This window comes from Myxocyprinus asiaticus, chromosome 24, assembly GCF_019703515.2.
Source record: "Myxocyprinus asiaticus isolate MX2 ecotype Aquarium Trade chromosome 24, UBuf_Myxa_2, whole genome shotgun sequence".
Lineage (NCBI taxonomy): Eukaryota > Metazoa > Chordata > Actinopteri > Cypriniformes > Catostomidae > Myxocyprinus > Myxocyprinus asiaticus.
The window spans coordinates 36425485-36439547 of NC_059367.1; the positions used below are offsets into that span (position 1 = coordinate 36425485).

The window sequence follows — 14063 nt, forward strand, 5'->3', positions numbered from 1 at the left end:
TATTTACTGCCTTTAAAACAGGTCATTGAAATATTCTGGGTCTCAGTAAAAAAAGGTTTTGCAATGTTTGTATTCGCTGCATAATTTTTTTTTTTAATTAAAATGTCCCATTAAAAAATAGCATCTGTATTAAAATAATGTGTATTAAAATATTATATTTAAAAAGAATGTGTATTTTTTTATTAACACATTATCATCATCATCATCACTTTTTAAGCAAGAACTGTTAGGAACCACTGATTTTGAAATCGTCATGTCGGGGGCCTGGGTATCTCAGCGAGTACTGACGCTGACTACCACCCGTGGAGTCGCAAGTTCCAATCCAGGGTGTGATGAGTGACTCCAGCCAGGTCTCCTAAGCAACCAAATTGCCCCAGTTGCTAGGGAGGGTAGAGTCACATGGGGTAACCTCTTCGTGGTCACGATTAGTGGTTCTCGCTCTCGATAGGGCGCGTGGTAAGTTGTGTGTGGATCGCGGAGAGTAGCATGAGTTTCCACATGCAGTGAGTCTCCACGGTGTCATGCACAATGAGCCACGTGATAAGATGCGCAGATTGACGGTCTCAGAAGTGGTGGCAACTGAGACTTGTCCTCCGCCACCCGGATTGAGGTGAGTAACTGTGCCACCACGAGGACCTACTAAGTAGTGGGAATTGGGCATTCCAAATTGGGAGAAAAGGGGATAAAAAAAAAGAAAAAAAGAAACTGTCATGTTATGATGTAACAACTATGAGCACATTAAAATATGAACTCCCATAACAGAGGTTATTTACATATAAAGGCACTAAAGGTGAAATAACAGAAACAGCCTGTTTTAGAGTTTGAAAATTATAGTGGGGAAAAAAGTTAATTACAGATGTTTAGATGCAAGAAACCTTACATTGATCATGTTAGTAACATTTTAAGTAGCTAATATAGCCAATAAATAACCCATCAACATGGTCTTATTATTAATCATTATACATTCTTACGACTGTATAGTGGATATTCTAACACACGGAGTATTTAGTCTGCTGACGGAATGGAAGAAATACAACATTTATAATATACAGACTAGCCACACAACCCTAACATCACAGAAAAGCAACAACAACAACAACAACAAAAACATACACCAGCATTTAAAGCAGTGACATGTATTGGGATATAAACATGCGGTGGGACCTAAAAAGTCAGAGATCACATTGAAGATTTTGAAAAATGTAAATCAAAGAAAAATTATGATGTAAAATGAAGGAATATTTAAGGTTATGCATGATTTCTAGGTGAATTATCAAATGTAAGCAAATTTGTGACATTGACCATAATAACCTTTTTGCACAAAGCTCAGATTTCTTTGCTTACATTGAAGCTCACAAGATTCAGTTCACAGTATTTAAATTACAGGCCATTTTTTATCAGATGAAGAATAATGATGCTAATAAAAGAGACCAGTCAGAGGATAAAATTCAACCCTTTATTCAACTCTCTTCAGTGTAGAAAGAACATTACCTTTGGAAAAAGTTGCAATAGTGGTAAAACATAGACCACAGTTGATAAAATCCCCATCAAACCATTTTAACCACATAATTCAAAATAGGTCCAGCATTTCAAGAAAAGTGGTTATATCTTGAACTAACTCCCACAGGCTTGACAGAGAATAAAGCGGGACAAGTATTACAGTATCATATCAAACATCGCCAGTAAAGAGTGCTGATTCATGACAGTTTATCACATGGCATAAAACAAATTAAAGACAAAATAAAAGAGTATGAAGCTCTCATTTCAGGGCACAGTCTTGATTTGGCACAGAAAACTTGTTTGTTGCTCATTTCATAATTAAGTGTGGTAATTTTAATCTACATCAAAATCAATCTTCACTGCTACCGCCGTCATACTTTAACAAAATAAGCTTTTTTTATTGTGACTTGGGAGAGGATGGAGCTCAACAGTTTCCGACTATACTTTTAAATATTGCATAAATTAAATATTAGTCACACATAGACCCTCAGGTGTCCTTTTTAAAACAAATTTTGCTATTGTAAAATAATGTTCAACAGTAATGTAAGAGACAAATACAGTTGACATCACTAAAATAGTGTTGTATCTTCACTAGCTTAAAATAATATTCAATACAATTTAAGCTCAATCGTCAGCATCTGTGGCATAATATTGATTAACAGAAAAAATAGTTTAGATTCATCCCTCCGTCTCTAAAAAAAAAAGCAAAAATCTAGGTTTCAGTGAGGCACTTACAATGGAAGTGAATGGGGCCAATTATTGGAGGGTTTAAAGACAGAAATGTGAAGCTTATAATTTTATAAAAGCACTTACACTAATCTTTCTGTTAAAATTAATGTATTATTTGAGCTGTCAAGTTGTTTAAATTGTCATTTTTAGGGTTTGTTGACAGTACATAATCATGGCAACAAAGTTGTAAAATTGGATATAACTTTACACAGAAAAAGTTGGTAAGCAATTTTATCACACTAAAATCATATTAACATGCATATTGTTCACGTTTGAAACAGTGAGTATTTTAATGTTTACTTCCATTGTAAGTGCCTCACTGAACACAGATTTTTTTTTTTTTTTTTTAAAGAAAAGGAGGGACGAGTCAAAACAATATTAATATTATGCCACAAATGCTGTTGAATGACCTTAACTTGTATTGAACCCGGAATATTCCTTTAAAAGTGAACTTTACTCCGAAACAGACAACACACCTGGACAGTTTGTTTAAACATTACTGTCATGGAAAAAATTCACTTGATTCCGAGCTTAATGCCTTGACTGAACGAAAGGTGCAAAAACTGAACCGATGACTGACAAAGTCAAATATAGTGTAAATAAACAGCTTACATTGTATACTGACTGCAACCAAAAATCTGCATATGGGCTAAAACAAAGATAATATAGCAATTCAAAACATTCATAAACCACAAATTGTTTTCATGAGAAAAAAAAACAACCTGTGACATCACAAAACATCTGTAAACTTGCATTAACAGTGTGTAAAACATCCATAATCTAGAAACAAAGCCTACCACTCGTTTCCTAACACAGGTAGAAAGTGCAATTCACATGCCCTATAAATATGTGTTAATAACTTCAATCATTAACATCTTTATGACCTCATTTTCCAGGTAGGGCTTAAACTAGCAACACTTATTTCACAACTTCCTAATGACTATCATGACCTTCAAAAACTCATTTATTTCCTAACATCTTTCATGTCTGCAAGTACTTTCAAAAATATACATATTGTTTCCTTCTCTGTTAGACAATTAGTGTAGTCATAAATAAGAGTGAAAAAAGAGGCTCAGCAATAAACGGAAAAACACCAAAACCATGTACCAGTATAATAATCTTAATTTATGTATTTGTGTCACTTGAAGATTTTAGAAACTTTGTTTTTAACATACCTGACTGCATAAAATGCAATGTACAATTAAAGGGATAGTTCACCCAAAAATGAATAAAGGCAGCATAAAAGTAATCCACAGGACTCCAATGGTTGGATCTATGTCTTCAGAAGTGATATGATAGGTGTGAGTGAGAAACAGATCAATATTTAAGTCCTTTTTTTTTTTTTTTTTAACTAAAATTCTCCTCCCTGCCCATTAGGTGGTGATATGCATAAATAATGTAAATCACCAAAAACAAAATAACTACTACTCTTAGAAGAGAATAGCGCTTAGGAGGGCTGTTTGAAAGTGGAGATTTATAGTAAAAAATGACTTAAATATTTAACTGTTTCTTACCCACACCTATCATGTTGGCTTGGACTACTTTTATGCTACATTTGTGGTTTTTGAGCTTCAAAGTTCTGGTCACCATTGACTTGCATTGCATGGACCTACAGAAATATTCTACAAAAAATCAAAAGAAGATTAAAAAGTCATACACATCTGGGATGGCATGAGGGTGAGTAACTGATGAGAGAATTTATATTTTTGTGTGAACTATCTTTTTAAGGATTTGTCTTTTTTTTAATTATTTAGGTGATTTAAGTGACAATTGCCGTACAGTGTTGATGAGCATTACAATGTGAATAATTCAAGTTTAAAGGTCACAGTCAAAATATTCGGATTCATCCACCGCCTAAATCAGGTTTTACAGGTTTTACACTTGACCTCCTCACTGTAAAAGAGAATACAAAAGACACAAAACAATTTAATTTCAATGGTGTAACTAAAATAACATCTGAAAAAGTTAATATAGACAACACATTGAACATGTAATGAATAGTCAAGTAAGTGGCAGTTCCAACACAACACATTGTCTTAAATGGCAACACAAGTACATGGACACCCAAACATGTACACCTGTCAGAATTTAATTTCAATACCACAGGCATTAATAGGGAGTTGGTTATGGATTACAGACGTAAAATTGTTTGCAAATGGTGTTTAGTGTCGACTTTAAAACAGCCGAGTTCACCCTGTTATCTTAATAACTGTGTCAGTAAACAAATCAAGTGTACATTCCATTTCATTCCACATCTTGCCACTCTGCATGAGTAAAATGTACACATGTCCTGTGATGATGAATATTGCTACTTACATGCTGCTCGAGTTTTTGGTAATCTGATGTTTTGGGTCTGCGCGAGCCTCTTGATCTCCGGCCCTCAACGACAAATGCAATGATCTGTACGAGAAGGTACAAAAGAGTGAAAAGTCACCGAACTTTCATTGAAGGAATAGATCATCAAAAATGAAAATTCTGTCATTGTTTACTCACCCTCATATCGTTTTAAAACTGTGCGCTGTTATTTTTTTTCAGCAGAATACAAAATGAGAAATGCTGAAAAGTCTTCATCCAGTTTTTTCATATAATGACAGTTCATAGTGACCAAAGCTTTCTAAAGGACAATGCATTAAACACCATAAAAACTTGGAATTTGCCACACTCAAAAAAATAATTTTTGCTGCTTGTTCAATTTACTTAATTTAAATGAACTAAAGCAACACAATTCTAGAACATTTTATCAACATGATTTCATTGCATTCTATCCATTTAAATTTGTAAAATGGAAGTTTACTTAATTCATTTGAGTTGGGACTACAAGAATACTGGTGTTAATGTAGTATTGATGAAACTGAACCGGGGATTTCCATTTGCCAACATGCTAACATGTACTTAGCATGCTAACATTCACCTTCACTAGTTAGTTCATAAATAAATAAAAGAGATTTATTTGAGTTACATTGACACGTCTAATTTTGTTAGGTTTACCCAATTCAGCTAGGTCCTTTCAACAAAAAGTGTTTGTGTTGAGATTAAATAGTATTTTTAAGTTAAGAAAACTCATTTCAAACAATTGGAACGACTGTCCACAATTAAATTAAGTTTAGCCCAAAAGCTATTTTTTTGAGTGCAAAAAATCATGATTTTATGGTGTTTTTCTTCTCAAATTTGACAGATGGTCACAATGAAATTTTACGGTCACTATATGAAAATTCATCAAAATCTCTTGTTTTGTCATCCACAGAAGAAAGTGAAACTGTTGTAGAACAACAAGTGGTGAGTAATGATAAAAATTAATTAATTTTTTTTTTATAATGACAAGATTTTAATTTTGGGGTGAACTATTACAAATTAAGCTCAATCTTCAGCATTTGTGGCACAGTGTTGATTACAAAAAAAAATTAATATATATATATATATATATATATATATATATATATATATATAATTTATATTATATATATATATATATCAAATAAAGTTTTGACTCACCCCTCATTTATTAAAATGACAGTAAGGCCCTTACAATGGAAGTCAATGGGGCCAGTCCATCAATGTTAAAATGCACACCATATCAAAAGTATCGCTAAAAATGTAAACATTATGCCTGTTAACATGATTTTAGTGTGATTAACTTAATCTGTGTTAAGTTACAAGGTTTTGCTGTCATGGCAACGAAGTTGTAAATTAAGGTGAGCAATTTTATCACACTAAAATTATGTTAAAATATATAATGTTTATGGACTGACTGGCCCTACCATTGTTAGTGTCTCACTGTAATTGCTATTTTTGCTTCTTTTTTTTAAATAAAAGAGGGAGGAGTTGAAATAATTTTTTTGTGGAAATCAACATTATGCCACAAATGCTGTTAATTGTGCTTAACTTGTATTGAAACCAAAACATTCCTTTAGGTATCATTTCAACATGCATCTTTAAATCTAAATGGACAAACATTAATGGGTGTTTTTTTTTTTTTATGCAATGGAGACAGTTCCCCAAATGTTCTGCTGTTAGCTATTTCCTGACATGATTTCTGACAGCCTGCATCCTTTTATTTGTCTATGATGATGAAAAAGCACACAAACAGACAAACCAACCAACCTTGCGCTTGTTGTGACTGGCAACGTAGAGCACGGCCACCAGTATAACAGCAGAGACGAGATAGGCAAAGAAGTGGCTGTTCTCTGGGGTTTCCTCTAGCTGAAAATTGTCTTTCGTTTTTGTTTTTTGGTCATTTGTTTCGATTGCTGGTTTGCGGTCGGGCGTGCCCTCATCAAAATCATTAGTTTCATCATCATCACCATCCTCCTCAATATCTTCATCCTCTTCGGATTTCTGAATGGTGCTCATTTGATCACCCTTTGTATCAATGTCTGTAGGGTCCTTCAGCGCATTCGGATTCTGTTCATCTGTTGCTCCATCATTTGATTCCTTTGGACCATCTTCAAGAGTTCCAGGTTTGTTTTCCTCATCATCTTTACCATCTTCAAGAGTTAGAGGTTTGTTTTCCTCATCATCTTTACCATCTTCAAGAGTTCCAGGTTTGTTTTCCTCATCATCTCTACCATCTTCAAGAGTTCCAGGTTTGTTTTCCTCATCATCTTTACCATCTTCAAGAGTTCCAGGTTTGTTTTCCTCATCATCTTTACCATCTTCAAGAGTTCCAGGTTTGTTTTCCTCATCATCTTTACCATCTTCAAGAGTTCCAGGTTTGTTTTTCTCATCATCCTGTTCAGGATGGTCAGAAGGTTGCATTTGTTCATCTGGTTTTTCATTGTTTGTGTTCATTGGATTAGTTATGTTCTCTGAAGGCATTTCTTTTGTTTCTTTACTTTCATGAATGTCAGTAGAATTACTAGTTTCTGATTCATTTTCAGTCTCACTCTTCTTCGGTTTGTCTTCTGCATCTTGGCCTTCTTCGATCATACTAGCTACTGTAATCTGTGGATTAGTGTCAGTCTGTTGACTTTCACGTTCATCTGCCAGTGGTCTGGTACCAGCTGGAAAATACCACAATAAAAGCTTGGAACAAAACACAAATGGTGGTAGCTTATAGGCCACTCATGAGAATATGGGTAGTTGACAAAATACTTTTGGGGAGATGGCACGTCCTGCAGTTTTACATGCTATCCTCTATCTAAAACTATTTTAAAAGCATTTTTCTTGTATAATTTTATGCACACAGCTGTCATTATCTCATATTGAGAGACTACAGGGAATTTTTGTACTAAAAAATGTTTCACACCACAGGACCATTTAAAATTCACCACTCAATTCTCAAAAAATTCTGACTTACAAAATATTGAAATTCTCAATTCAGTTCAGTTCAGTTTTGCGTCCATAAAAGCTGAGGGTAATAATTTTTTTACATCTTTATATTATTTTTATTCCTAAAAGGTCAACTTGACTGTTGTTCTTTTTTATTATTTAATAACGACCTTTAACTGGTGACGATAACACCAGTTACAAAAAGATGAACTTTCTATGATGGTTTCAATAACATCACAAAACATACACCACTGATTAGACTAAAATCAGTAAATCATACCATTAAATCCTTTTTTTCGACTAAAATTTTTCACATGTACCTTAAACCAATTACATATTTAAAGGTGCACTCAGTAACTTTTGTCTTTGTGTTGTCTTGGACTTACACTGACACCTAGTGGCTTGGATGCAGCATCGTTTCAAAACAATAGTTTTCAGTTTCAGATGCCACTGTAGAAATGTAGTATTCACAGTCAGCCATGATTACTTTAATCAGTGAGTGAAAGTGTCAAATAACAGGACGGTTACTGAGATTAAGTGAGTATTCGGCTGGTCATGTGATTCTAACATGGCAGAATAACAGCTTTTATAAGGTTATGAAATCAAGGGACACACATTATTTTTAAATGATTTAAATTATTAATTATTTTTTGTTTTGCTTTTTTGCACACTTGTAAGGCCTTGCACTAGTGCTTGACCAGAGAAAAAAAATAGTAAAAATTAAGCACATAAATAACTGTAAATGTCATAGAAGTGGTGTATCAGATTAAGGAGGCAAGAGTTTTTCAGGCTTCTCAAATTTAAATACATTTTATATGTGTAAAAAATGTGTAAAACAATATAGTGTCAAACCATTTCACATTATTTAATAAAAGGTTATGTTATACAATGATGCATTTAAAATATATATACATTACTATTTTAACTCTTAAATGGATACCTTGGGTCTTTAGAGACCTGGAACCTCATTCCACCTCTTGTACCTCATACATTTTTTGGAGTTGTGCCCACACCTCTTTAGTATTCCTCAATCTATCTCTTATAAATAGTGTAAACAAAAAAAATAAAAATAAAAATTTTATAATGGTTTAAGTATCAAAAGTGTATAAGGTCTATATGATTTTACTATCACAGGATATCTATTTATTTGTGTATTACAAGAGAAATGAGTACTATATTCATACAAATAAATACTACTCACGTTGACCTTCTGTGCAACAATGAACTATCAACAATGGTGAATTATCAGTATTTCACATGCGTGAACATGTACATAACATACATGTTATTTCTTAGGTGGAACTGATGTTTCAGTGATTGACTTGATTTACATTTGACATTTGACGAAGAAACAATGTGGAATTAAACTATAGCAAGTTTAACACATGAACAGTATGATTTGACTATTGTCATTTGGATGCACTAATGAATTTATGTAAGTTGTGCATCTATTTAGACTTAAAAAATGCCTGAGGAAATACACATAAGTTACACATACATTACACGTGTGTATATAATGTGTAGCTCAATATGTGTTTGACAGCCAGTTGCATCTCATGAAATTTCAGTGAAAATAATTAATCCTGTTCTAGATTTGTCCTGATTTGTTGCATTATCTCTTTAATTTGTGAAAAATTAAACATCAAAATATATTTTATATTGTTGTTTTCTAATTGTCTTGAAATTTGTTTTTACATTTTACACAATCTGGGCATTTTGTACATCCATTTGTGATAGACAGAAGTGCAGAGTCCCTAAAGACCCAAAAATGTAAGAGTGTTTGGGATTATTAACATGCATTTAAGGGTTAAATATTTTTCATGACTGAAGGGACATGTTTGTCACCATATATTGATAATGAGCCGTATAACAAATCGTTTTTCTTTTTCTTTAGATAGATTAGATGTTATGCGTCAACCAAGCTAGATTTTACAATAAGGCAATAATAAAATAAAAATAATAAAGAACATTTACTGCAACCTGTAAACAATGGCGATCTTAACCAGGAAGACACTGATTTTCAGAAACCGGCTGGAATCTGGTTGATCCACTTTTCATTATCTTTGATTGCGCAGGTACTGGAAAGAAAGCTTGTGCTCTGGCTGACTGGCTAACATTTGAAATAATAGTACAGATTTATTTTATTTTGTACTTTCTGATGATAGTGAAGATGAGTGCAAGGAATTACAAGTAACTACGTCACGAGCTTTACTTAATTATGTACACGCGCAGGTACACAAGCTCCAAAAAAACATGCACCAGTTGACTGTATAACTACAGAGAGACTTAACTTACCCTGAGTCACGCAGATCAAAACAATACAAAGCGCTGTGAACCGCATCATGGATTTAGACAGTGGTATAGTGGTAAGATACGACTGACAAAGACCAATGCTCCGATGTAGATACGGGAGATTCTGACAGCACGCCAACGCAACGATTCCGGTATGGCGTAGCGAGTTCCGTGTTTACACAAAGAGCAGAATGGTAGGAGATAAAATGCGGCCTGGATTAATATGGAGCGTAAAGTGGGCGGGGCTTAAAGCCATGAATCTCAGAACTGGGTGGAGTTTAAAGGAATAGTAATTAAAGGAATAGTTCACCAAAAATGAAAATTCTCTCATTATTCACTTACCCTGATGCCATCCAAGATGTGTATGACTGTCTTTCTTCAGCAGAACACAAATGAAAGATAGAGCTCTGTCAGGTCCTTATAATGTACATGAGTGCAAACACTTTGACGGTTCAAAAGTCACATTTAGGCAGCATAAAATTAATCCACACGACTCAAGTCGATCAATGAATGTCTTCTGAAGCAAATCGATAGGTTTATGTAAGAAACAAGTCGATAATTACAACGTTATTAAACTTTTAAAAAGCGCTTCCTGCCAGCAGCTGACGCGAAGCGTGATGAAAGCGTTTCGGCGAGTTTATGCGAGAATTCGGAAGCGACGCTTATTTACAACAGAAGAACGAACGTCAAGTCAGAGTTCGGCTATTTCAAACAACATCAGAGCCCTGAATGTAAGAGCCGATTTAAAGTTAAAAATGTTTTCATTATTGACTTGTTTCTTACATAAACCTAGCGATTCGCTTCAGAAGACATTCACTGATTGGCTTGAGTCGTGTGGATTACTTTTATGCTGCCTAAATGTGACTTTTGGACCGTTAAAGTACTGGCACCCGTGTACTTCTATTATAAAGACCTGACTGAGCTCTATCTTCTTCTAAAAATCTTCATTTGTGTTCTGCTGAAGAGAGACAATAACACACATTTGAGATGGCATCAGGGTAAGTGAATAATGAGAGAAGATTCATTTTTGGGTGAACTATTCCTTTAATCCCTAAATGATAATTCTCTCAACATTTAATCATCGTTATGCTGTCTCAAACTAGTATGTCTTACTCTTTTCTGTGGAAACCAAAGATTTTTTTAAAGGATATTTGATGTGTTTCTATCCATACAATGCAAGTCAATGGGGTCCAAAACATTCAAGCTCCAAAACAGCAGCATAAAGGTAAACATACGGCTCTGTGTATGTGTCAAACGCAAGGACACTTCTGTCTCAGTAGTTACATTTTGGTCTGTTTCTCAAGGGACGGTCTCACTAGGCTTTGAGCATGCACATTTTTTTCCGACAACGCAACGAGCCAGGATATGATGTCACGCAGGACAGCTTCTGGTGTAAGTAAATAATACATCACAAATAACAAATAATATTATATTTAAAATGTTAAAATATATATTTCTTCTCACTTTCCTGCAACAATAAAAAAAAAGTATTCTTTGTCTTGAGCAGAGAGGTCAGCGTGTGATGTTTCGATCTTCTATCGGTGACGCGTCCTCTCATCATTCGCAGGTCAGAGTTCGCCAAACTTGAACTCTTGTACGCAGCAGAGTATGCATTCTGCACATGAGCTTGTGTTTCCAGTCTCCTGTGTCTGGATGCTCTAGAGTGGGAGTGAATGAAGCACGAAGTGTAGTGGGACTGCCCCTTCACCCAAAACCGATCTTATTGTTCAGAAGATATGGATTAAACCACTCGAATCTGCATGGGCGTCACTTTGTTTTAAACAGTGGTGGGGACATTTTGGTAGGGGGTGACGTCACAAAGTGGTGAAACTCATGAATATTAATTAGGTTATGTGCAGATAATGTCAAATAATCTTTTACTGTTTTGAATAACAGTCATTCTTGATGACCAATTTAAGAGCTCCAATAAATATTTCATATAATTACTTGATCTGTACATCTGGTACTGTCAGTACTAGGATTTTGTTAGTCAGTGGATAAACACATGGATCACTTGTATCTAGAATGACTGATTGGTCTCATGATAAAGTTTTCGCCTCTAGTACAACGAGTTCTGGGTTCTAATCCACCCTAATAAAACTTGTATTAACCTTTTAAGGCAAAAAGTGTTAAGGACATGTCCCACCAGTCCCATCCATAAATTACACTTAAGTGAGTCTGCCTTTATGTTTGGACCCCATTGCTTTGCATTGTATGGACAAAAACACATATCATATTAACTGCAAAACTGTTATTTGTGTTCCGCAGAAGAAAGAAAGTCATAAGAGTTTGAGCTGGAATAAGGGTGAGTAAAATATTTTTTTGTGTGAACTATCCCTTTAACTCTGCCAAATGTATGGTCGATTCTTTCCAAAAATTTCAGAAGACAAAACTCCACAAAACATTAGTTGTGGAAAATTAGATGTGATCAAGGAGCTTTATACAGCTTTATACTGCGCTTGCCATTACAGAGACTGCAAGTCTATTCCTCGCATACAGACTAGTTTTCATTCTCGTCAATATAAAATATGGTTCTATACTGTGAATAAGGTCTATTATGACATGATTGGATTTCATAATAGATAACTGTTACCTCCAGACGTAAATGTTAACTTTAATATCAAATGTTTAAATTCACACTAAACTTTTGAAATATTGTTTATTGTAGGAAAAAAACACTTGCAAATGGAGGCATAAAATAAAGCAGTTCCAAATAGAAATTGCAAACTGGCCCAAAGATAACCTGAAAAAAGATGAATGAAGTTTTATTTGAAGAATTGTTAGTGGTGGTGAACCTGGAAGGTGTATTGAAATACCAAACCAAAAATGTATTTATTTATTTATTTATTTATTTATTTATTATTTTTTTTTTATTATTTTTTTTTTTTTTGCTGTGTATCCATAGGATTTAAAAAAAATAAAATAAAAATAAATAAATAAATAAATAAATAAGTACAATGAAGGGTTTGTCAATTCCAAAGAAAGTACAAAGAAAATAAAAGCCTATTCCACCATAAAACTGGTGTTTGTTGATGAATGAGAAAAGCAAGTAGATTCTGTCCTCTAGAGGGCGTCGTATGACCAAGAAACTGCCAAAGGTTCACAGGACTATGTGTAGCACTTGTTTAGTGTTTCACAAATACAGTTCTCTCTCTAGTCTCTTTCTCTCTCTCTTTTCTAAGATATATTAATAAGACCCTAGGTGAATAAGAGTGTGCAAAAGTTTATTGCTTAAACAAGCTAGATGTGACATGTCAGTTAGTCCTTGCTAAAGTGAACACAGTGCCCATGAGTGAGATGTTTTAAACTAGAAACTCAGAGCACACAGAGTCTCTACAGACTAAATCTAGCTCCTCCTCCAGGAAAGTAAAACAGAACAGACTTTAGAATCTAAAATGAACATATTGAGTGCCAGACTCGATCCAAAAAACAACGCCAAATTCTGAAATATGGCTCAAACATGTAACTCCAAAAGAGAATACAAACCCAGAAGAACAGATTCTTAGAAAGCAGACCGGTCCAGCAGATTTATAATGCTTTCTAGTGTCTCTTTCACAGCAGATGTTCTCTTTAATTTTAATAACAAAACCAAATGCTTTATGTGTCTCCAGGTCTTCTGTCTGGCTTCTTAAAGAACTAGTTCACCCAAAAATGCTGTTATTATTTACTCACACTCATGTCTTTCCAAACTAGTGTGACTTACTTTCTTCTGTGGAAAACAAAAGAAGATGTTTAGCAGAATGTACATTTCTGTTCTTTTCCAGATCCTTGGCATTCTAGCTGTCAGTTTGTCCAGATACTCAGGTGTCATTTCACCCCACACTTCCTGTAGCACTTGCCATAGATGTGGCTGTCTTGTCGGGCACTTCTCACACACCTTACAGTCTAGCTGATCCCACAGAAGCTCAATGGGGTTAAGATCCATAGCACTCTTTTCCAACTATCTGTTGTCCAATGTCTGTGTTTCTTTGCCCACTCTAACCTTTTCTTTTTGTTTTTCTGTTTCAAAAGTGGCTTTTTCTTTGCAATTCTTCCCATAAGGCCTGCACCCCTGAGTCTTCTCTTTACTGTTGTACATGAAACTGGTGTTGAGCGGGTAGAATTCAATGAAGCTGTCAGCTGAGGACATGTGAGGCATCTATTTCTCAAACTAGAGTCTCTGATGTACTTATCCTCTTGTTTAGTTATAAATCTGGCCTTCCACATCTCTTTCTGTCCTTGTTAGAGCCAGTTGTCCTTTGTCTTTGAAGACTGTAGTGTACACCTTTGTATGA

General features: G+C 34.6%; 1 protein-coding gene across 1 annotated transcript; it reads right to left on the reverse strand.

Annotated features, from left to right (window-relative positions):
* Positions 1 to 1442: 1442 nt before the first annotated feature.
* Positions 1443 to 9957, reverse strand: tgoln2 (trans-golgi network protein 2). Its single transcript, XM_051654256.1, has 4 exons — positions 9793 to 9957; positions 6331 to 7229; positions 4546 to 4629; positions 1443 to 4122 (listed from the first exon to the last, which is right to left on the reverse strand). The coding sequence occupies exons 1-4, from the start codon at positions 9839 to 9841 to the stop codon at positions 4120 to 4122; spliced, it is 1035 nt and encodes a 344-aa protein (XP_051510216.1). The 5' UTR covers positions 9842 to 9957; the 3' UTR covers positions 1443 to 4119.
* Positions 9958 to 14063: the final 4106 nt, after the last annotated feature.

Coding starts and splice junctions, on each gene's coding strand:
- tgoln2 (XM_051654256.1), bottom strand. CDS start 9,841: ATGATGCGGTTCACAGCGCTTTGTATTGTTTTGATCTGCGTGACTCAG. Junction 7,230..9,792: donor TTTGATCTGCGTGACTCAGG/GTAAGTTAAGTC, acceptor GGTATTTTCCAG/CTGGTACCAGACCACTGGCA. Junction 4,630..6,330: donor CCAGTCACAACAAGCGCAAG/GTTGGTTGGTTT, acceptor CTTCTCGTACAG/ATCATTGCATTTGTCGTTGA.